The sequence below is a fragment of the Dipodomys merriami genome, unplaced genomic scaffold (genome assembly GCF_024711535.1).
Source record: "Dipodomys merriami isolate MVZ:Mamm:240054 unplaced genomic scaffold, mDipMer1.0.p SCAF_17, whole genome shotgun sequence".
Classification (NCBI taxonomy): domain Eukaryota; kingdom Metazoa; phylum Chordata; class Mammalia; order Rodentia; family Heteromyidae; genus Dipodomys; species Dipodomys merriami.
Genome location: NW_027203048.1, coordinates 9,405,343 through 9,427,001, shown reverse-complemented (window position 1 = coordinate 9,427,001; position 21,659 = coordinate 9,405,343). Strand labels below are relative to the sequence as shown.

The 21,659-nt window shown below is 51.0% G+C and overlaps 1 protein-coding gene across 1 annotated transcript in view; it reads right to left on the bottom strand.

Annotated features, from left to right (window-relative positions):
• Positions 1–20,011, bottom strand: part of Kcnk3 (potassium two pore domain channel subfamily K member 3) — a 40,849-nt gene extending 20,838 nt beyond the window's left edge. The window contains exon 1 of the mRNA XM_070025187.1: positions 19,580–20,011. Within this exon, the coding sequence (XP_069881288.1) occupies positions 19,580–19,862 (283 nt within the window). The 5' untranslated portion in view covers positions 19,863–20,011. The remainder of the gene's footprint in view (positions 1–19,579) is intronic.
• Positions 20,012–21,659: the final 1,648 nt, after the last annotated feature.

Here is a 21,659-nt window from a genome sequence, read left to right as displayed (position 1 = left end):
TTGCAAATAATGAAGAAATTTTAAAATTACAAAAACAACAAGAAGGAAACACACTCCACTCAATCACACACCCTGCTGGAAAAGTTCCTTCTGCAGAATGAAACAGCAGGACTTCAGCCATTCATTCTTGGCCCATCCTCCAGGACACTGGAGATGGAAGGGAGACACCCATCCCCAGCCTGACTCACCCAGGCTTGCCACTCTCCCTGACTTCTTGTTTCCCAGTATTCCCGATGACCTCTGACAGCCACCCACCTTTCTGGCTCTCCAGCCCCATTGCTGTTCACAGCCCGGAATGGGTCAAGAGATGGGCCCAGCCAGGGTCTGATGGGTGTGAGATCTCTTGGCTCCTGTGGTCTACACAAGATGCCTGTTTATATGTTGGTGTCTTAAGCTTGCTTTTTATGGTTTCAAGTCTTCCTGGGACCCAGGCAGCCTCTCCAGGACTTAGCCCCTTCTAGCTGCTGCCTCCTTCTCTCCCTGCCCTAGCCCCAGTGTGGAATCCAGGCAAGCTGACTTGTTCTGCACTTGACTTTATTCAAATGATGAAACGCCTCTGTCACCATTCCTCCTCCCAATTCAAAACAATACTAGCTAACATTTATACAACGCTTACTATGTGCCAGGCTCTGCTCTGAGTGAGCTGACATATGTATCTCATTTATCCTACAAACAACCCTATTCAGTAGGGTTGTTATTATACTCATTTAAGGATGCAGAAATGAGCTACAGAGAGGTCCAGTACTGGCTGAAGGTCACATGGCAAGTACATGGTAGAGGTGGCCTCTAACCTGTCCTCTCTCCAGCTTTCTTGGCATCAGGGGATGTGAAGGTGGGTCTCTGGGTCGGAGATAAATGAAGGATAAATGTGAGCAGAGGGACTGCCACAGATGAGGTTGTTGCTCCTCCAGGGAGAAAGGCAGGGCTGAGGACTCTAGTGGGAGCGTTGGGGACAGCCTGCATTCATGGAGTTAATTGAGAATATTTCCTCATGTGTCTATTGTTTTCACGTGTGGGTCACTCTTGACACCAAGTAAGACAAGCATCACTGTCACCTATCCCACTGTGAAATCAGGAAGTGGAGCTATGATGGTGAGGTGATCTGGTCAAGGTCACCTAATACCTGATGAGAACTTCCAGTGTTTGCTGCTGCTTGCTCACCTGCTGCCCCAGACTGAGGCCAAGGCTTCAGTGAAGCAGGAACATTTCTGGAGCCATCCATCTGTCTGTCCATCCAGCCTTCTATCCATCCATCCATCCACTCATCCATCCCTCTGTTGGTTAACCCTAGCCCTCAGTGGGAGACTCTGAGGAAATAGCTCATTTTGCCCTGTTCCATTCCTGGCCCAAATTGGCCCAGGCACCTGGGAAGGGCAGCCGGCCAGCCACGTGCCAGTATTATTTAAAAATAAACCAGGGAAGAACGAGGCTTAAAAATAACCCCGGGGATGTGTGAGGAGCTAATTACTACTGCAGCCCCCTGTCAGGGCTGTGGGGAGTGCGGCTCGGCCTCCAGTGTCTGGTTGTTGGGTTCTTTATGCTCATCTCTTACAGTAGAGCCAGGTCCCTGGTCCTCCTGCCAGAACAGCTGGCTCAGCTGGGGCCTCTGAGCCTCAATGATCAAAGTTGAAGGCAACTTGGGATGTCCTGGTGACATCCCAATTCTCAGATGCCAGGACAGGAAGCAGGGTAGAGAGGAAGGGTGCACCCAGGCCCCATAGTCAGCTAGCACTTCAGAGAGCTCAAGGCCCTAGCTCCTGCCTTCTCTCTTAACCCCATATTGTCTCTAGGCTTCTCCTCTGAATTCCCACTGGTGTTATGCTGTCTCCAAAAGAAGCTTTGAGGTCCTGAGCCTGTCCCATCTCTGAGGCGTGTATGATGGTAACAGCCAGGTGCCTGGCTTTATCAGTGAATTCCTATTTAGGACTCATGACCATTACTTCTTATTGATGCCATCTATTCTCTGAAGGCCTTCAAGGTCATCATGTACCCAGGAAGAACACAGGGCCTTTCTGGCTGCCCACTTCTAGCTGCCTCAAGACACCCTGGACTAGATGAATGCCCAGACAGGCCCTGCCTTTCCCAGGCAGCAGGCAGTGGGGCAGGGCCTTGTCCCCAAGGCCCATCCATGATCCCCCAAGGCTCTTCGAAGCTTTTGCAGCCCCCACCTTCGGAAAGGGTACAGAAACATCCTGCAGTGGCAGGGAGAGAAGGACTTGGGGCCTAGCTGAGGACACAGCTGAGGACAGACAAGCAGGGATCAAAGAGAAAAAAACCAGAAGCTTTCCCAGAGGAGGAAGGCAGAGGCCAAGCCTGCTGGGAGCTGGCAGGAGTGATCAAAGGATCAGGATGATGGGGAGTTGGGAGGGGGGCAGAGCTGGCAGGTTGGGGAGGGGGAGGGGGAAATACTGCAGGAAGAGGAGGGGCTTCAACTCACACAGACCTACACCAAAGTTTTCGGGTATGTGCCTTGAGCCAATGCCTTCCTGAGCCTTGGGCATCATTTGCATAATGCCTCTAGAGATTACCACCTTCTGGGGTTCTGCAGGATGAAGTCTGCAAAGTATTTGTAGTATGGCCAGCTACAAGGAGGAGCTGACTTTCTGTTGCTTGTCTACCCAGACTTTCCTTTCTTTTCCTCTAGTCTGGCCCTCTGTTCCAACTCAGGCTGCACAAGTACATAAAATTGCTGTGCACTACCTCCTCCTTCCCTTGGGCCTGGAACAAGCCTTGGAACGCGACAGTTTTCATGGTCAGTGTCTCTGTTGACCACCATGATGATTGCCAAATCCACCGGCTGGTCCCCAGTGGTCATATGATTTGGCCACCCAGCAGCTCGCACAGTTGATTGCGCCCTCACTTGGAACACTTCTCCTAGCCTTTGGGGCATCACTGTCCCCAGGTACCTTTCTCTCTCCTTTCTTGCTTGCCCTCCTATTGCTGGCGAAAGGGTAGGGAACTCTGTTTTTTCCAATTCTTCCCCTCTCCCCAGATAATCTCAGCTAGCACATGACTTGCAATGTTATTTCTAACTACTGAATTTACTAGCATGTGACATGATATTCTCTCTCTCTCTCTCTCTCTCTCTCTCTCTCTCTCTCTCTCTCTCTCGCTCTCTCTTTCCTCCTCCCCCTGTCCTTTCCTTTTCCTTTTTTTGCAGTCCTCAACATGGAACTTAGGACCTTGATTGCTAGGCAAATGTTCTACTACTTGAACCACATCCACAGTCCTTTTGCTTTTAGATTGTTTTTCATCTAGGGTCTTGGTTAACTTGGCCTGGGCTGGCCTAGAACAGAGATTCTCCTACCTCTGCTTCCTGAGTAGCTGGGATCACACATGGCAGACTTTCAGTATGATTTCTAACTCTTGACTTTAAGAAGTTTAAAGTAATATGGGGCCTTCATGTATGGCCTTACGTCTAAGGGCTTTCATGGATTGTCAGGAGCATTCCAAAATTAACCTGGATGCCCATGACGGAAGTCTTGAACCTCTTACCAAGCTTGTTACTCTCCAGGCTTCGTTTTCCAGCCAGTAAATGTGCATCCTCTACCCAATTACTCAGGCCAAAGATCCAGGATCATGCTTAATTATTCTCTTCCCCCCAGTTCTTGAAAGGCATCTCCTCCTCATCTTTCCTCAACACAGACACCTGACTCAGAAGCAAGTCCTGTCTAGCAGGCTTTCCATATAATCTCAATCTGCCCATACTTCCCACCTCCCCTAGTACTATCTGCTCCACACCCCCACAGCTTGTTTCCCCTTCTTTCTATTGTAGACACCTGACCGGTCACAGAGCAGTCAGAGTGACCTTGGAAAAGGTTAAGACATATCACAACTGTTTTAGTTATCCTGACCTCAGGCTAGCCCTAAGCATCTAGCCTTTCTCTGACTCTGTCTCTTCCCTTGCTCTTGGCTTTTGCTGTCACCTGTCTAGAAGGCTTTTCCTTGTCAATGCCTCACAGGAGAGGTGGTTATTCTAGGAAGGAGACTCTTAGGTGATCTTAGGTGCTCATTGCTCTCCCTTCAGTGCTTCTGACCATCGAGATTATATTCATTTGTTACAAAATGATTTAGTTTAGGGACTTTCTACTTTCACAAAGTGTAGACACCAGAAAAATAGGGGCTGATATTTGCCCTGCTAAGTCCTTGGGCCTAGAACAGAACCTGGTCCTAACAACCAGACAGCTGGGGAACAACTGTGTGGTACCCCCGGTAGGTGGAGAGTATTAGGGACCTGGCTTTGTTAGGAACTGCTGCATGGTTGCGACAGCCACTGCCCATCTCCTTCTGCACCCCAACCAGTTTCATTTCATCTGGCAGAGAGAAGAGAAGGATAGCATCATTGGTTGTCAAGGCATACGAAAAACTCTGGAAATTACTATAATGTCACCCACTGCCACCTAAATCCACTCCTTATTCTGCAGGAATGGCCAGCATTGACACCCCAAACATACCCCGTTCTAGCCCAAGGCTGAGTAAGGTGTTGGGAGAGTCTTGCAATCAGTGCACAGTGTCCCATAAGCATCTGGAGGCAGCAAACCATTGGGGGAATCCATGGACTAGTCCCTGGCCCTTCAGAGATCCAGTGGGTCCCTGGTCTACGTGGGATGTTGGTGACTGGCCTATGAGAAGGTTGTCAGTGTCTAGGGTCTGTGAAGCCTCAGGCCAAACCTGGCAGGCTCAGCCATCAGTATACATGCTGGATTGGCTGGGGCAGAGAAGGCGCTGTCTTCAGCCTCATTCCTGGCAACCCATCAGAAGGTGCTGACTGGGGCTAGCCTGCTCTCAGTGCAGTTGTACTGCCTCCTGACTCCAGTGGAGGAGCCACTGTGGGAGCTGCCAGCCCGGAATGCCTTCTCTTCCCTTTCCGGGCGGGAGGCTCTTACATTCCCTTGGTCTCATGGGCCCCAGCAATGGCCTTACTCTGCTGATAAGCAAGACCTTGACCATAGCCAGAAACACTCTCTTTCCGGAAAGGGGTGACTTGGAGGTCTATTCTTGGGGCTGGTCATAGACGACATCTCCTTCAGGGTCTGGACAGCATGAGGTGAAGTGAGGACAAGAGCATCTTCCCAGAGAGTGTGTGTCTCAGGAGATGATGGGATGGGAGCCCAGGGAAGGCCCAGTGGAGACCAGCTGCAGTCCCAGGGGCTTTGAGCTCTGCCAGCCCATCCCTGCAAAGGCAAGGCAAGGCTTAGGTGAGACTTGTTTGAGTCTTGAAGCCAGGTAGGAACAGAGCAACAGTGGAGGAGCCACTCCCACTCGGAGTCCCCTTTCTCACTAGAGATGACCTTATCATCACTCGTGCTCCATGTCCTCCAGTTCAGCAGTACTAGGCTAAGTTCTGTCAGAGCTCATGGGGAAGGAGACATAGCCTAGCTCTGACTCCACTGGCCCACCCTGTGGGGGCAGGAGGGGACTGCAGGGAGGTGAGTGCTCAGGACTCCTTGACCTAGGCCTCTAAGAGGAACAGTTGGCTTTAGCCACTCCTCATCTCCTACCAAGGATAAGAGGGGCCCTAGTCCATAGCTCTGGGTTTACTCCTGGTGGGAAATTTATAACTCAGAGCCATGCTGGAGAGGGGTCACACTGAGTCAGCCTGGGCCCAACTCTCCAATTCACTGACGAGGCTTCCCCAGGGCTGACCCCCTCCTCTGGGTCATGAAGTAGGGGACATAACCTGTCCTCAGGAGGCCCACTGAGACCCTTGTAGTCCCCATCTCTTCCAGTGTGGAGCAAATATGACTTCCTGAGACCATCCACTAACTCCTGCTGACTTTGCCACCTGGCTCACCCCAGGAGCTTTGGCTTTGTATTAACAAAGGTTCTTCCTAAGTCACCCTCTGAATGTTTCTGAGATGCCAAGGAAACCCAGAAAGCAAAGCTGGAGGCTGGCAGGGGGCCAGGCCTCCCAAGGACAAAATGCTGCTCCTACCACACTTTCTCCTTCCCCTGGTCCCCACCAGGCTCCAGCTTCCCATCATCTGGGAGTCTTCAATCTTGAGCCTTCTCAACTCATTCAGCCTTAGGGAATTAATTCCCAGAGGAGGCACCTAACACCCATTGCTCTGGTTCCAAAGATCCAGATAGCCTTCCTATCTACCATGATGGAGCCATCTTACCTACCCCCATCCACCTCTCCACAGGCACTAGGGAACAGCTGAGTGGCCCAACTCACCCCCAAACAGGGCTCCTCTTTCACTTAGTGCCTCCACCTAAGATCTGTCACTCAGCTTTTCACTCTGTTCGGAATTGACAAATCTGTGCCTAAAGAGCTCTCCCCCACAGTGCTGACCCTTTTGCCTTTTATAGGCTGATGTGCTACTCTGTGTGTCCCTCACCCATACAGTGGGAAAGGTCCACCTTTGGCACTGCTCAGGAGTGAGGACACATGTGTCCTTATGGGAAGAGCTCCATTTTAAGATTAGGAAAGTATATACTGGTATAGAGGATTGTGCTACCTCTTGAGCGGTACTCCCTTATTCTTTTTTGCATTTATTTATTTATTTACAGATAGGGTCCCACAGTAACATTACCCAAGATGGCCTCAAGCCTTGATCTTCCTCCTGTCTCTTCCTCTGGAATAACAGGAACTATAGGTGTGCACCACCATATCCAGCCCACAAAGTCTGGATGTTGATTCTGGCCCCAATATTTATTTGCTCTTGAAGACAGAAAGTGGCCTTATCTCAAGTTCATGGCCTTGGAAGAGACACCATATGACTGAGTGCTATCCATTCAGCATGGAGGCCTGGTTGGCCACTTGTTGGCAGCAGTGACTCTGGATGTAGTTTCTGATCTCAGAGCCTCAGGGACCCCATCAGGAAATTGGGAGTTTTACAGTGCACCTGCAGCTGTGAGGACCGAAGGAGATAATGCACACAAAAGGCTCAGTTCAAGATAATCACCTGATGCAAGGCAGCCTTGGTTTATGACTGGGGAAACAGGCGGCCTTTTGTGGGGCGTGGCTGCTTCATGTCTGGTCTGAGATGTGAGTACAGCAAACCAGGGCTGAGCCATCTGTTGCATTGATTGGAGACTGGCTCCTGACTGGAACTGCCTGTCCCTTGCTGCCCCTGCCCCCACCCCACATCTCAGGAAAGCCCTCTGCAGTGGACAGGGCTACCCCTGCATGGACGCTTGGTGTCACTCTCCAGGCTACCCCGTAGGTCCTGACAGTTTGGATCTGTGAGGAAAGACCCCAGAAGGTCCTGTGATGGGCGGGCTGGAATGCGATTTTTGGGGTGTGCCATTTCAGAGTCAGAGCTGTAGTCAAGGAGAGGCCCTGCACATTCCTGAAAAGGGACACTGAGTCCACGCCAAGCTTTGGAGCCTGGAGCAGAAATCAAGCAGGGGAGGCTGGGGACCTGGAACTGCAGATGGTCAGGGGGAGCATGCGGTAGAGGATGCAGGGCTGCAGAAAATATCTGTCCAGGCTGGGTGACAGCATCATGGTATGCAGCCCAGCGCCATCCCAGGGGCCCCTGAGCGCCACTGATGAGGCTGAGTTTGGTCTGTGTTTCTGGACCTTTACTGCACAGGGGGTGTGAGTGTGCTCCCTGGGGGCTGGCTGAAGGCTAGAGTGAGTGAGTGAGAGTGAAAGGAGAGATCACTCCCTGCTTCAACTGGAGTCAAAGGCCAATGACTGGCCAGGAGCCAGGCAGGAGATTGGAGGCCAGGCCTATCACTTCTCACCTCCAGTGCTTCTCATTTCAAGTCCACCTGCCAGAGTCCAGTTCCCTGAAGGCTCTGGTCCTGGCTCCCTCTCCTAACATCCCCACATCCTGTCTCATGATATGCCCTCCTCCTGGAGGATCCTGCTGTCACTCTTCACCCTGCCCCGACCTCCTCACCCACCATTCAAGCTGACCTGGAGAATCCATCTCGGACCCTCCAGGGTGGCTTCTCTTGGCTTTTACATTCATTCCATTCAACTTGGGCCTTTCAAAACTCCATTATCCCCAAAACTCTTGGGGGAAAGATGTAAGTCTTAGATGTCTGGTGCCTAGTGCAGAGCCTGGTACAGAGGCAATTGCAGAGCTTGATGAGTTTTGGTAAACTGACCTGAAATGAAGGTGAAAGCCAGTTGTATTTGGAAAGCCAGGGGATACTCCTGGGTTCTACTCTGGGTGTTCCAACTCTCCAGGCTATCCCTTAAAGATAAAGAATTCAGAAGATGTCAGATACTTGTGGCTCATGCCTGTATCCTAGCTGCTTAGGAGGCTGAGATCTGAGGATTGCATTTTAAAGCCAGCCCAGACAGGAAAGTCCCTTTGACTCTTATCTCCAATTAACTAGCAAAAAGCTAGAAGTAGAGCTGTAGCTCAAGTGGTAAGAGCACTAGTCTTGAGTGAAAAAGCCTAGGCCCTAAGTTCAAACCCCAGTACTGGCACAAAAACAAGCAACAAATAAACACCCCTCAATACATCTCCTAAGATGTTTTAGAAAGAAGCTTAAAATGGTTATTGCTCTCCCTATTGGGTTCCATTCACAAAGTGATGGTCTTTTTGATGTGTCATTTCATGTTGACTAAAACTGCTAGTTATTCAAACACACATCTAGGGATAGTTCTGAGGCACCTTGTAGAGGTAATTAAAGTCTACAATCATTTGACTTTAGGAAAGAGATGATTTATTATCTTAGATAGTCTGCATAGGCCTGATTCAATCAGTTGAAAGACTGTGGACTTGCAGAAGAAGAGATTCTTTCCCTGAAGAAATTCTGCCCATGGGGAGCAGTATTAGCACAACTGGAGAGAGGTCCAGCCTACTATTTTTTTTGACAGTTGTGGGGCTTGAACTCTGGGCCTGGGCGCTGTCCCTCAGCTCTTCAGCTCAAGGCTAATGTTCTACTACTTGAGCCACCGTCCTACTTCTGGCTTTTTCTGCTTATGTGGTACTGAGGAATTGAACCCAGGGCCTCATGCATGCTAAGCAAGTGCTCTACCACTAAGCTACCTTCCCAGCCCTAGCCCCCTATTCTTGATAGCCTGCTTTATGAAATTTGGCCTCCCCTGGCCTGCTCCACCATCTTGTAAGCCAATTCACTGCAGTATATTGCTTAATATGTGTTCTGCCTCTCTGATCCAGAGGACCTCACCAGCATGTTCATGCAGTGTCTCCTGTGATGGAGAGCTTACCACCTCTTTCAGCATCACAGGCCATCATTGGCCAACTTCAGCTGTACCAAGTCACGCTTTATATTGGGCTATATTTCTGTGAACTCTATCTGCTGGTGTTGATTGTATTCTATTGGTGGCTCAGAAGAAGATTGGCAGTAGCCCCACAGAGTCTGAAAGGGTCCCCATGATCTGCTAAGAGTTCCTCACTTGGCAGCTGTACCCCTCCTCTGACTGCAACTCTTTCCAGCCCGTGAATGATCCTTTTAAAGTTTGCATGCACAGGTGACCTGATAGGCCCCAAAGAAAAGAAAACTTGTGCTACCTCCTACATTTCATACTGTATTTCAACAGGCTGAGTGTCACAGTCAACCATAGGACTATGGGCCGTGATCCTTTGATAGCCCTTCCCTTAAGTGAAGAAATGATTCTGAGCCTCTTTTTGTGGGAGATGGAGCCATCCCGCCCCTGGGACATTGGGCAGTGCTATGGGTAGCATGTGCATATCCTCCTTAATCTACCTGTTCAAACTTAATCTTCTTCAATGTGCTGGTGTTGGGAGGTTATTAAGTCACAGGTGGAGCCCTTCTAACTGGGATTGGTCACCTTATAAGAAGAGTCAGAAGTGCCCCTGCCCTTCTGCCACGTGAGGACACAGAAGACGGCCACTTGTAAATGAGGAAGCAGCCCACACCAGACACCCCACATTTGTGGTTGCCTAGATCTGGGACTGCACATAGCTGTGCATTCAAGCCAACCCATCACCCATTCTGTGGGCCTTTGGTCTAGCAGACAAACTGACAGACAGCAGAGGCCATGGGGGAGAAGTCTTTTTCCCATTTTGAATTCAGTCTTGGAGCATCAATATTCTGTTGATCTAAGGAGTTTGCCTGTAGGCACTGAGGGAAAGGATAGTGATCAGTGACTCATAAGGAAGGGCAACCCCTTCCTCATTTTTCTCCCCCTTTCCACCTGCCCTCTACACTTCCCCTCCTTACCCCTCCATGCTGCATGTGGCATCCAAGCTCCATAGCTGCTTCTAAGGGGGAGGGGGGGGAAGACCCTGTGTCACTAGGCTCAGACGTCCCACAGCCAGCATCCTAAGGGACTTTTCCTATTCAAAACATTCCTTATCAAAACCTTAATCCACACCTGGACTGGCTTCCCAAAAGCCACACTCCAGGTTCTTTAGCTCCTTGCTATTTTAAGTGTGAGCCCTGTTGAGGACAGGAGAAAAGGAAGCCTGCCCTCATCAGGTCTTCAGCCAGCTACTCAGTCACTGCTGTCCATGCCACCTTTAAGAATAATGTATTGTTTTATTTAACAAAATACGGATATAATTTTGTTTGCCCCCTTCTTTTTTCTTAAAAAATGCCAGCAAGAGCCAGGCACTATGGCTCACACCTGTAATCCTAGCAACTAAGGAAGCTGAGATCTGAGCATCACAGGTTTGAAGACAGCCCAGGCAGGAAAGTCTCTGAGATTCTTATATCCAATTAATCAGCAAAAAAGCTGAAAGTGGAGCTGTGGCTCAAATGATAGAGCACTAGCCTTGAGCAAAACACCCACAGACAGTATCCAGGCCATGAGTTCAAGCCCCAATATCACCCCCCAAAACAGAAATACCAGTAAGTATGTATATTTGACCAGGGAGGGGAGGGCAGAAGGCTGTCCAGAGGCCCCATTCTATCAGTGTGGGGACATGAGCTTTTGAAAAATAATCATGTCAAGTTTGACTCGTTCGTTCCATCTCATGCTTCTTTTCCTCCAGACATTCCATAGGGAGGAGAAGGGATCTAACCAGGCTGTGGGATTCTGAGAATTTTGATGGATGGTTTGATAAATGTGTCATATTAAAAAAAACTTGAGATTTAAGGTTGGGCACATGTGGTAGCTCATAGCTGTAATCCCAGCTACTTGAGAGACAGAGGTTGAAGGATTGTGGTTTGAGGCCAGCCTTGGAAAAGTTAGTATAAGACCATATTAACTGAAAAACAAACCAAATAAGCACAATAATGGGTGGAAGGGGGCATGGATCAAGTGTAGAGTGCCCACCTAGCAAGTGTAAGACTGTGAGTTTACTCTCCAGTACTGCCAAAACAAAACAGCAACAAAAGACTGAGATGTAAGGATGTTATTACATGCCAATTTATATTTCAAACTATTTGTGTTACTTACAATAAAAATAAGTTAAAAAAAACTCCTATAGGTATATAGTATCAGTGTCCCTTGGGATCTTGTTACATATACAGAATCTCAGGCCTGGCCTGGGACTATGGATTCAGAATCTGCACTTAAGCCAGATCGGCGAGGTCCCTGAATAGCAGTAGCTTGAACCAGCCTTCCTTGGTTCTCTCTGTGGGAACCCATTCCATGCAGATGAGAAGACTGAGGCTTACCAGGGAGTTGTCTGATTATAGGGGAAGGAGAGACAGAAGGGAACAGAAAGACAGGACGTAGAGGGAGAGAGAGGAAAGGAGGGAGGGGAAAGGGGGAAGAAAGAGCCAGAGCAAGAGAGAGAGTAAGCCTGTGAGAGAGAGCATGAGCTAGAGCTAGAGGGGGAGAGGGGAACTCAGTCTCACAGGGAGAAAGAACCTGGTGTGTTGCATCCAGGCCAGGCTCCTGACTCCCACAGAAGCAGGTGCTTATAACTGAAGGGACTTCGTTGTGTCATTTGAGGAAGCAAGATGGCAGCAGAGTGGTAAGGAATTGCTTTTCTGAAGGGTGAGGGTGAGAGGTGAGCCTTAGCCTGGCAGGGACTCTGGGAAGCCCAGCCACAGAGAGGCCATCAAACCAGGAAACCTCCCTTTCCTGCTGGAGGGCACAACTGAGCCAGCTGTAGCAAGTGAGCAAGTAAATGTGTGGCTGGAAGCAGTAGCCAGGGCTTGGTGGCTCCAGGCGAGGGGCAGAGCCCAGGAGCGTTCCCCTCGGCCTCGCAGTTTCTGAACAGCAAGGCAGTGGCAGAGAATGGGTGTTTGGCTGATCTCTGTGCTGCCACAACAGGCATTTGTCATGTGGCTCTCTGAGGACTAGAGGCTATAGGAGGGGTCTGGGAACAGAGCTTCCAGCCCAGCTTTGATGATAACTGCAAGAGTGATCTTTAGCAAGCCTGTTCTTGGATCCTGTGTAGAGGAGAAGGACTGGAGCTATTTCCTCTTGGGGCTGAATGCTCTCTCTATAGTTTCAGTGTCCCTCGTAGACCATGCTGCCCACCTTCCTTGGTTTGCTACGTTCAGATGAAAGGAATAGTGGAGGCTCGATGGGAAGCAGGTGGCATGGCTCTAGGAAAAGATATCCTGAGTATAATACTGGTGGTGACACAGATATTTAAGAGTCCTGGGCAAATTTCTGAACCTCTCTGAGCAGTGCAGCATGGGAACACTGATGGTGAGAAGTGCCAGGGCAGAACCTGGCCTGCTGCCAACAGAGGTCAGTCCCCGACTAAGGAAGGGATGGAGGGTGGGGACAGAGGCGCCCCTGCTCCCCCAGCCAAGGGTCCTGGCTGAGGTTTCACTGGCCTAGACCAATGGTCTTGGCTAGAGCATGGCTTCTCCCCTTGCTTCTGGCTGCAGGGAATTAATTTTTACTTTTTTTTTGAATTACAAAATCAACTCACAGATCCACCGTGTGTGCTGCCAGCTGAAAGCTGTTTATAGTGGTGATCACGCTACATTCATCTGTGCTTGTTTATGTTTTCTTTGAAAATACTTATTGTGTTTGTCCTGTCCCCACTGTGGCCAGTCGTGTGCCTTCTATTTCTGTCCTAGTCCCACTCCCACTCCCTCTGCGCCTCCAGTCCCCAGGCGTGATGGTGGGTGGGATCTGGACTTCCAGGCAGGTGGCATGGTAGAGCCAGAAGAACTTCTGGCTCCAAATGCCCACTTTGTAGATGAGGAAACTGAGGGTCAAATGAGCTAGGTGGAACTAGATCGCTTGACTTCTGCCTCCAATCTAGGACAGTCTCCTGTTGTGGGAGAATCTTACTCTCCCTGCCCTGACTAGTTTCTGAATGGTCTACTTGCACTGAACCTGAACCTGGATGACAGGTTGTGGGGATTGGGAAGGATCTGGGAAGTTCGGGGTGAGGGAGTGGGATTGGGAGGATAAAGGAGTGCTGTGGCAGCTTCATGGTCTTCATCTTACTGTTTCCACCTGTTAGGGAAGGGCAGAAGTAGCTTTGCCATGATAAGCCTGGGGAGGCAGTCCCTCCACTGGAAGTAATAGTGCATAAACAATGATATTAAGAATAGTAATGGCTGCAGATATCATTATAAGTGCCTACTTTGTTCTAGTCAATGTTTTCTTTGCCTGTTCTCATTTCATCTTTTTTTCTTTCTTTCCTTTTTTTTTTTTTCCTTTCTGGTATTGGAGCTTGAACTAAGGACCTCATACTCTCCTTTGGCTTTTCTTCTCAAAGATGGAGCTCTGCCACTTGAGTCACACCTCTACTTCTGGATTTTTGCTAGTTAATTGGAGATAAGAGAATCTCAGATTTGTCTGCCCAGACTTGCTTGGAACTAAGATCCTCAGATCTCAGTCTCCTGGAGTAGCTAGGATTGTAGGTGTGAGCTGCAGGTGCCTGGCAAGATTCCATTTAATATTGGGAGGTAAATGTTATCATTATCATTTATAACTGAGAAAACAAGATCTGGAAGATTAAATAACTTGTCCAAGATTATACAGCCAGGGGAACGCAGATGTGGGGAGGAAGGTTAGAATGAGATGAAGCAAGGCGCTCTGGCTTCCAATTGGCCTGTGCCCACCATCACCCTTCAGAAAAGACTTGTGCAGTCAATGCTGAGGGCTGGTCTGTTGACAGGGGAAAACAGAGGGACAACAGGGACTATCCCAGACTGGGCTGCCCCTAATTGCTCCTGGGAGGCCAAGATAAAAGTAGACTCCTAAGTGCTGAAAATCTCACTGAGAGATGACAGAATATGCTGGGGGACTGGCTAATACAGAGAATCCACCCCGAGCTCCCAAAGGCCCGGGTCTAATCAGTCCCTCAACTTCCTGTGTACCCTTGGGCAAGTTATTTGCTTCTCATAATGTTCAGATGATCGCTAAGATTTCATATCACTCTTTTCTATTATAAGACTCTGGGATCTAGGGGCTGGTAGGTCATTTGTGGACTTTCCTTCATGAAAAGATGCAAAAAAGAGACTGGAGGAAGTGGCGCTGTGGCTTATGTGGTAGAGCGCTACCCTTGAGCTGAAAAGCTCAGGGACAGTACCCAAGGCCAAAGTTCAAGACCCACAAATGACAAAAAAAGAAGGAAAAAAGAGACTGGAGGCATGGCTCAAGTGGTAGAGCGCTAGCCATGATTAAAAAGATGCAAAATGTGCAGCTTTCCTCCTGTGATCAATTTTATTCATGTGCTTAAATTCAGTCTCTGGGTTCCTAGGCTGTGTGGCTAGCAAGAGGGGACTATGTTCAGTGATGGCAGGCTGGCAGCCAAGGGAAGGGCAGAACAGGTTCTCTGCCCTGGGTCAATGGGCTGATCAGTAACCTGGTCTCTTGTTGCCTAACAGCTACAAGGATTTTGGGTTCTGTGTGGGATAGTGGGCATCTGTGAGCTGGACAGCCTAATGCTGGGCACAAATCCAGTTCATGGTCTGGTGTGGTCAGTTACCAGCTGTGGGGGAGCAGTAAGCTGCCTATATGTTGCCAGAGCAAGAGGGCCCTCTTTCTGAGGGCATATCTGTCAGCCTGGGCTCCTTGATGGCTCAGATACAAGGTCTGGGATAGATTCTTGAAGTGGAAAAAGAAAAATCCAGACACGGGAGTCAGAGGGTGCACCCAGTCTGGGCAGGTGTCTTAATTTTGATCTCTGAGGCCATGGATGAGTCACTGAGAGCCTTCAGTTCTTCAGCTGAAAAGTGGAGTAATGAAGCCAATCTTGAAGGGCTGCTGAGAATTAAATGAGGGGATACAAATTAAGTGTCCGAACAGAGCTTGCCAAAGTAAACAATAAATGGTGGCTGTGATTATTGCTGTTACTGCCACTGCAGTGGTTAAAAAACATTATAGGGGCTAGCCTGGTACAGTGGCTCACACCTGTCATCCTAGCCACTCCAAGGCTGAGATCAGGACAGGAGGACTGAATTTCATTGTTAGTCCTGGCAAAAAGTTCATATGACTTTCATTGCGACTGAGAAAGGCTCGCCTCGGTGGTGAATGCCTGTTATTCCAGCTACGGTGGGAAGCATAAATAGGAGGATTGAGGCCAGGCCAATCCAGGAAAAAAGCAAGTCACTATCTCAAAAATAACTACAGCAAAAATGAAGCAAAGCAAAGCAGTAGAATATCTGCATAGCAAGTGTGAAACCTTGAATTCAAACCCCAATACCAACTACATAAATAAATAAATAAATAAATAAATAAATAAATAAATAAATAAATAAATAAATAAATTAATAGGGGCTAGTAGAGCACTTTAGCATGTATGAAGCTCTGGGTTCAATTCTCAGAAATGCACAATAAGTAAACACACAAACAAGTAAATAAAGAATATATATCAGGTCAAGAGGTATCCTGAGCCAGTTGCTGGTAGCTATAATCCTAGCTACTTAGAAGGCTGAGACCTGAAGATCTTAATTTCAAACAAAGCCAATCTACACAGACAAATCTGAGAGGCTCTCATCTCCAATTAACTAGTGAAAAGCAGGAAGTGAAGGTGTGGTTCAAATGGTAGAGTGCCAGACCTGAGCTAAAAAGCTAAGATACATTTGCCTTTGAGTTCAAGCTCCAGAACTAGTACTGTGCGTGTGCATGCACAGGTGCACACATGTGCACACACATATTCACGCATACACATAAAAGTCATCCAGGGTTAGTAAAAGGGGCAGGGGCCTAGAAGTCAAGTTTTACTCCTTGTTTACTCCCCCCTCCCAACACAGTGTGTGACTTCCATCACCTCTCTGGTTTCTTATCTGGAGGAGGAGGGGGTGGTAGCAGCTGATCCCCAGGCCCCTTCCTGCTCTGACAGCTTTGGGCTATGAATAGAGGGGGCTGGGGCCTGGAGGAGTCTGATGACTCAACAGCTAGGGAGGGTTGGGTTTCCTAAGGAAAGTTTCCATTTGTGTTGAGTGAACTTAGAAAACATAAAGGAAGGGTTCCCTGGTTGGGAGGCTAGTGATGAAGGAGTGGGAGGGATCCTTGCAGCCAGTGGAGACTGTGACTAACCAGGTGAATGACTAAGTCGGACCCTGCTGACCTTCAGCCAATCAGGACTTCCTGTGAGTTCCCTGCAAACTGGCATCACTGAACACTTGGTAGCTCTGCCAGACCTGGCTGGGTCTGGGCTTGATAGCATATGGAGGCAAAGGAAGCAGCCAAGAGACCAGCAGGGAAAGAGCACTGGGCTTGGAGTCAGAAGACCCAGCGTCCCTCTCTGACTTTGCTGTTTACCAGCTGGGTGGCTTGGGAGGGGGTACTCATCTTCTCCCTGCCTGTCCCCTGCCCCTTCACCCATATGACAGAGCTAACAATGCCTGTCCTGGCAACTTCACCGAGTTGTGAAGGCTGAAAGCAGATGGTCACTAAGGTACTACTGAGCAAATGGGAAGCTCTGTCATTATTCCATCCCAGTGGGTTCTATGAAAGGTTCTCAAGAGACAGGACAAGGCTGCTGCCCTTGGGTTTTGGCTCAAGAATAGTCTAACACAGGTCCCCTTCGAACCACCCCATCACTGCTCCAGCAGATTCTCCCCCTGTCCTCCTGTGAGGGTTGAATTCGGGAGTGAGTGCTCTACCACTTGAGTCACATTCCCAGGCATTTTTCTTTTAGTTTATTTTTTTAGATAGGATCTTGTACTTTTGACCAGAAGGACTTTAGACCATGAGCTTCCTGCCTCTGCCTCCCAGTTAGCTGAGATTATAGTTATGAGCTACCATACCTAGCTCAGGCAGGATTTTCTTAGAGTAGATCCACTAAAGACAGCTCTTAGCTAGGTGGCATAATCAGAATGAGAGGTGACGAAAAAACCAGGGATACTTGAGTAGGACAAGGAGCAGGCATTCCGAGGACCCCCAGAACTGTGATGGTGATGTGATGATACCTTCCTTCTTACTCAACACTCTATAAATAAATAATCACCAGAACAGTACTTTTGCCTCAAGCCTTAGTTTCTAGCATCTCTGAAGGTGAGGACCACAAGAACAATGGGAAGCAACAGTAGGAGTGGAGGTGATGCCCTGTCATTTCTGTGCAGTAAACCCATAAACAGCATTCTCTGAGTGCTCACAGACACGGGATCCTCTGCTGGCACTGGGAACACAAGACTTACAGGGCTCTGCCCACATGGAGATTAATTACAGTATGATTAAAGAGACAAAACACATTCCCTAAGATGTGAATAACTGTTCAAAAGACCCGTGCTGGGCTGCCTAGATTGTCTTGACAGTAAATCCTGCAGCCAACTGGAGCAGTGGTCTAGGAGGCTGAGAGGAGGGGATGGGATTTGCACTGGACCTAAGGGTGGGCTTAGACAAGACAAACAGAAGATGGAGAAAAAAGACATGCTGGACACGCACACTTAAGATGTTCTCAGGGGACAACTTGGCTGCCATGGAGAAGGATCATGTAATTCCAAAGTGGAAAATGAAGTCAGACACTAAGGCTGGAGCTAGGCAGAAAGGTCCTTACAATGTGGAATAAGAAGCATAGATCAGATTCCATGGTCATTGGGGCGCTGTGGGGGGCTTCTGGGGGAGGGAATTAGTGTTGTGGAAGTTGAGTCTTGGCAGATTTTTTTTCTTTTTCTGGCAGTATTGGCCGGGGAGGCCTGATTTGCTGGGGGAATGAGACTGTAGGTGAGGAGGTCTGTTGGGAGGTTACAGTGGAGCTGAGGACCAGGAGACTGAGAATGAAATGGGTAATAAGCAAGGACTTGAAGTGGGAAGAGGGAGAGGGACGGTCTAAGGGTTCTCAGTCTGGTTTGCAGACAGCCAAGTCACTACCCAAACTCAGGCAGGTGGCAGTAGGGTATGAGAAGGACCCCAGACCAAATCTAGTCTGTTCAGCTCCTCTTTGGGCTGGACTTGGGTTCCCAGAGAGACACAGAGCTTTGATAGAGAGTCCTGCAATGGACAGACAGTGTCCAGATCTGCCATTTACACCCCACCCCCGACTTCTGTTGACTCCCAGGAAAACACTGCCATCTTGTCATGGGCTACGCCAAGTGGCAGTGAGCCCCTGGGAGCTCAGCCAAGACAAGGAGGGGGTCAGAGAGAGAAGGAATGTGTAGAGATAGAGCAAACAGCTCCTGGAGGCATCCCAATGCTCTGGGGGAAGGTGGGTTTCCAATCTCAGAATCAAAGCACGTCAGGGCTGGGAAGAGCCCTTGAGATCTTCTTGGCCAACCTCTCCCTGTCTGGACATGAGCCTGAGTTCCAGGCAGGGAAGGGACTTACCCAAGGTCATACAACAGGGTAGAAATGGGGCTGGCTGGAATCACAGGGTCTTTGGGTATGGTGTTTAATCCTGGACACTTGAGGACTTGGCTGGAAATTCCTTTCCTGGACATTAATTTGTGTGTGTGTGTTGTGTGTGTGTGTGTGTGTGTGTGTGTGTGTGCGCACACGTGCATGTGCACGCGCACCCATGCCTGCATGCCTGTGCACACCCAGAGGATCTATCTACCTGTGTGCGTAGGTTTCCTACACCATGATCTTCCCTGGCTTGGCAAAAGCAAGTAGAGCCATTCCTGTAGGGTGACACTTGTGCTGGGACAGTGGGCAAGAAGCTGACAGGGCGAATCTAGCTCCCAGCATCAGCTCTGCCTCCCCAAGAGAATTACAGACACTGGCTGGTGGTGCCTAAACTCTTGGAGATTGGACACACACGCACACCCACACCGACACTCAGCCACATACCCACCCACACCCCTTTAAGCAACACTCACAGCCGCAGTTCAGAGGGTGTTTCAAGCCCCCAGAGTGGCCCCCGAGCGCTGCCCGCGGAGTGCTGCCGCGCAGTGCCGCGCGTCCTGGTACCCACACGCCTGCCTGGAGCCCAGCAGGTGTGGCCACCCGGGTGCCAAAAGCCCATCCGCAGGGATGGACTCACGGGGAGCAGTCGCGCGCTCCCGCCGCTCACACTGGGGCGCCCAGCTCCAGGGCCTAGGCCGGCCACACCCCTCCTCCCCAGCCTCCACGGGTGCCTGCCCCGCTCACACTTGACTCCCCTGGGGTCCTCCTGAAGCCTGGCAGGGCCAAGTTCGGGTTGGTCCGGGGGGCGGGAGGCTGAGATTCCCGGAGCCGAGAATCGAAGCCTCCCTGGAGTCCCGGTCCCCCGCAGGCAGACCCGCCGGCTGCGCTCGGGTGGACGAGCGAGTGCGCGCGGGTTTGGCGCCCGGGTCCTCTCCGGGAAAGCCCCCCAGCCGCAGCCACCTCCCGAGCACCAGCCCCGGTCTCCGCGCCCCCCCCCCCCGGGTCCCCCGCCCCGCGCCCGGTTCTTACCGATGGTGGTGATGACGGTGATGGCGAAGTAGAAGGAGCCGGCGAAGCGCCACTGCACGCCGGCCTTGTGCGGCTTGAGGCGCAGCACGACGCGCTCGAGCTCCTCGTAGCCGCCCTCGCTGAGGTTGTAGCGCGCCCGCAGCTCCAGCTGTCGCAGCTCCAGCCGCTGCCGCTCGATCATCTCCGGTTCCGACTCGAGCGCGTCGAACACCGCGGCGCCCACCAGCAGGTAGGTGAAGGTGCACACGATGAGCGACAGCGTGCGCACATTCTGCCGCTTCATCGTCGTCCCCAGTCCGCCGCCGCCGGGCCCCCGGCGCCCCCGGCCCGCGCCCTGGCCGCCGCCGCCGCCTCCGCCGCTGCTGCTGCCCCGGAGGCGGCCTGGGGCATGGCTGCGCTCGCCGATCTCCGCGCCCGGCACCCGCTCCGCGCCCGGGGCCGCCGCCGCCGCCGCCGCTGCTGCTGCCACCGCCGTGGAGCTGTCCCTTCAGCACCACCCACCGCCCTCCTCCGCCCGGCCCCGCGCCCGCCCCCGCGCCCGCCCCCCGCCCGCCGCCGCCGTCGCCGCCGCCTCCCGCCAGCCCTCCCGCCCAGCCAAATAAGGACTGGGGAGCAGCGCCGAGGGAGGGGGGCTGGACGAGAGGAGGGAAGGGGGAACGAGCGAGAGAGCCCGGGCAGGACCGAGGGGGAAGGGGGAAGGGTGGGGGAGAGGAAGAGACGGAGAGAGGGAGACGGGGAGAGGGAGAGAGAGGGGGAGAGAGATCCAGCGAACCAGCCCCAGAGAGGAGAAAACTACACAGGAAAACACAGATAACTACCAAGAAGGGGAGAAAGACTGAAGGCACTGTGTGTGTGTGTGTGTGTGTGTGTGTGTGTGTGTGTGTGTGTGTGTGTGTGTGTGTGTGTGTGTGTGTGTGTGTGTGTGTGACGGAGGGAGGAGACAAAACCAGAGGTAGACACACAAACCCTGGAAAAGAAGAAGCAGGCAGGCAAATCCCAAGCAAAGGATAGAAACAGCAGCCAACTGAGTGAGACAGGGAGACCTAGAGATAAACTGGTGGCGTGGAAAAAGATCATCGAGGAAGGAGAAAGGACGGGCAGAGGGAGGCCCTTCCTCCAGCCTCCACCCCATTTACAGCATGCCATAGCTGGTGGGGATCTTGGGTCCTGCTCTCCTGCAGCTTAGATGGATGAGGAAACTGAGGCACAGGAAGTGAAGTGACCTGCTGGGCACACAGTGAGTTGGTGACAGAGCTGGGACTCAGCCAAGCTTTCCTCCTCTCCAGGCCACACTCCACACCCCCCCCACACCCCCCTGCCCGTTCCTGTCTTAGAAACAAGTAGGGCCCAGCTGTGCCCCTGAGCACATGAGCAGATGCCCAAGGGAAAGCCCTGCTCTCCTCCCTCCCCAGGTCAGCCCTGTACCTAGAACTGGCTGAGAAGGCGCTGGTAGGCTGGGCTTCCCGCTCAGTTCAGTTCCCGAGGGGTTCCAGCTGGCTACATAGCTACAGCTCTTGCCCTGCACCACTGTGTCCAATAAGTCTTATGCTGGACTACGGGAGTGTTAGTTGCCACTATGGGACATTCCAGCTGAAACAGAGCAGGTATGTTCAGGTGGGAAGACCCACTGCCAGACTGGAGGAACTGGGGTGTGCATCCCCTCTGCCTCTGTCTCTTCATTTGTCAACATGGTGGTTATAGTGATGAGGAAAGCTAGGCAGCAAAACCTTAGGAAAGGTGTCATTGTCCCTCTCAGAGCCTCATGTTCCCATCTCTTCCATAAGGTGTCATGGCAGATGATCCCACAGGCTGTCCTTCAACTCCAAGCAGCTCTGGTCTTGGATTGGCTGAGTGAGCAGAATGATTGGAATGCAAGCCCCAATGCCAAGAAGGGTCAAACAGTCCTTCACAGGACCCTGGCATAGGCCACGCAGAGAGACGTGGAAGAGGCCCAAGACTCCTGACTACTGAGGGCAGGCTCAGGAGGCAACCAGCCAGGGTGGGGGCACCATCTGCCACATACCCAGCTGGTCTGTCATAGCCACACACCACATTCCTTCTCCAACAGCACCTTGGAAGT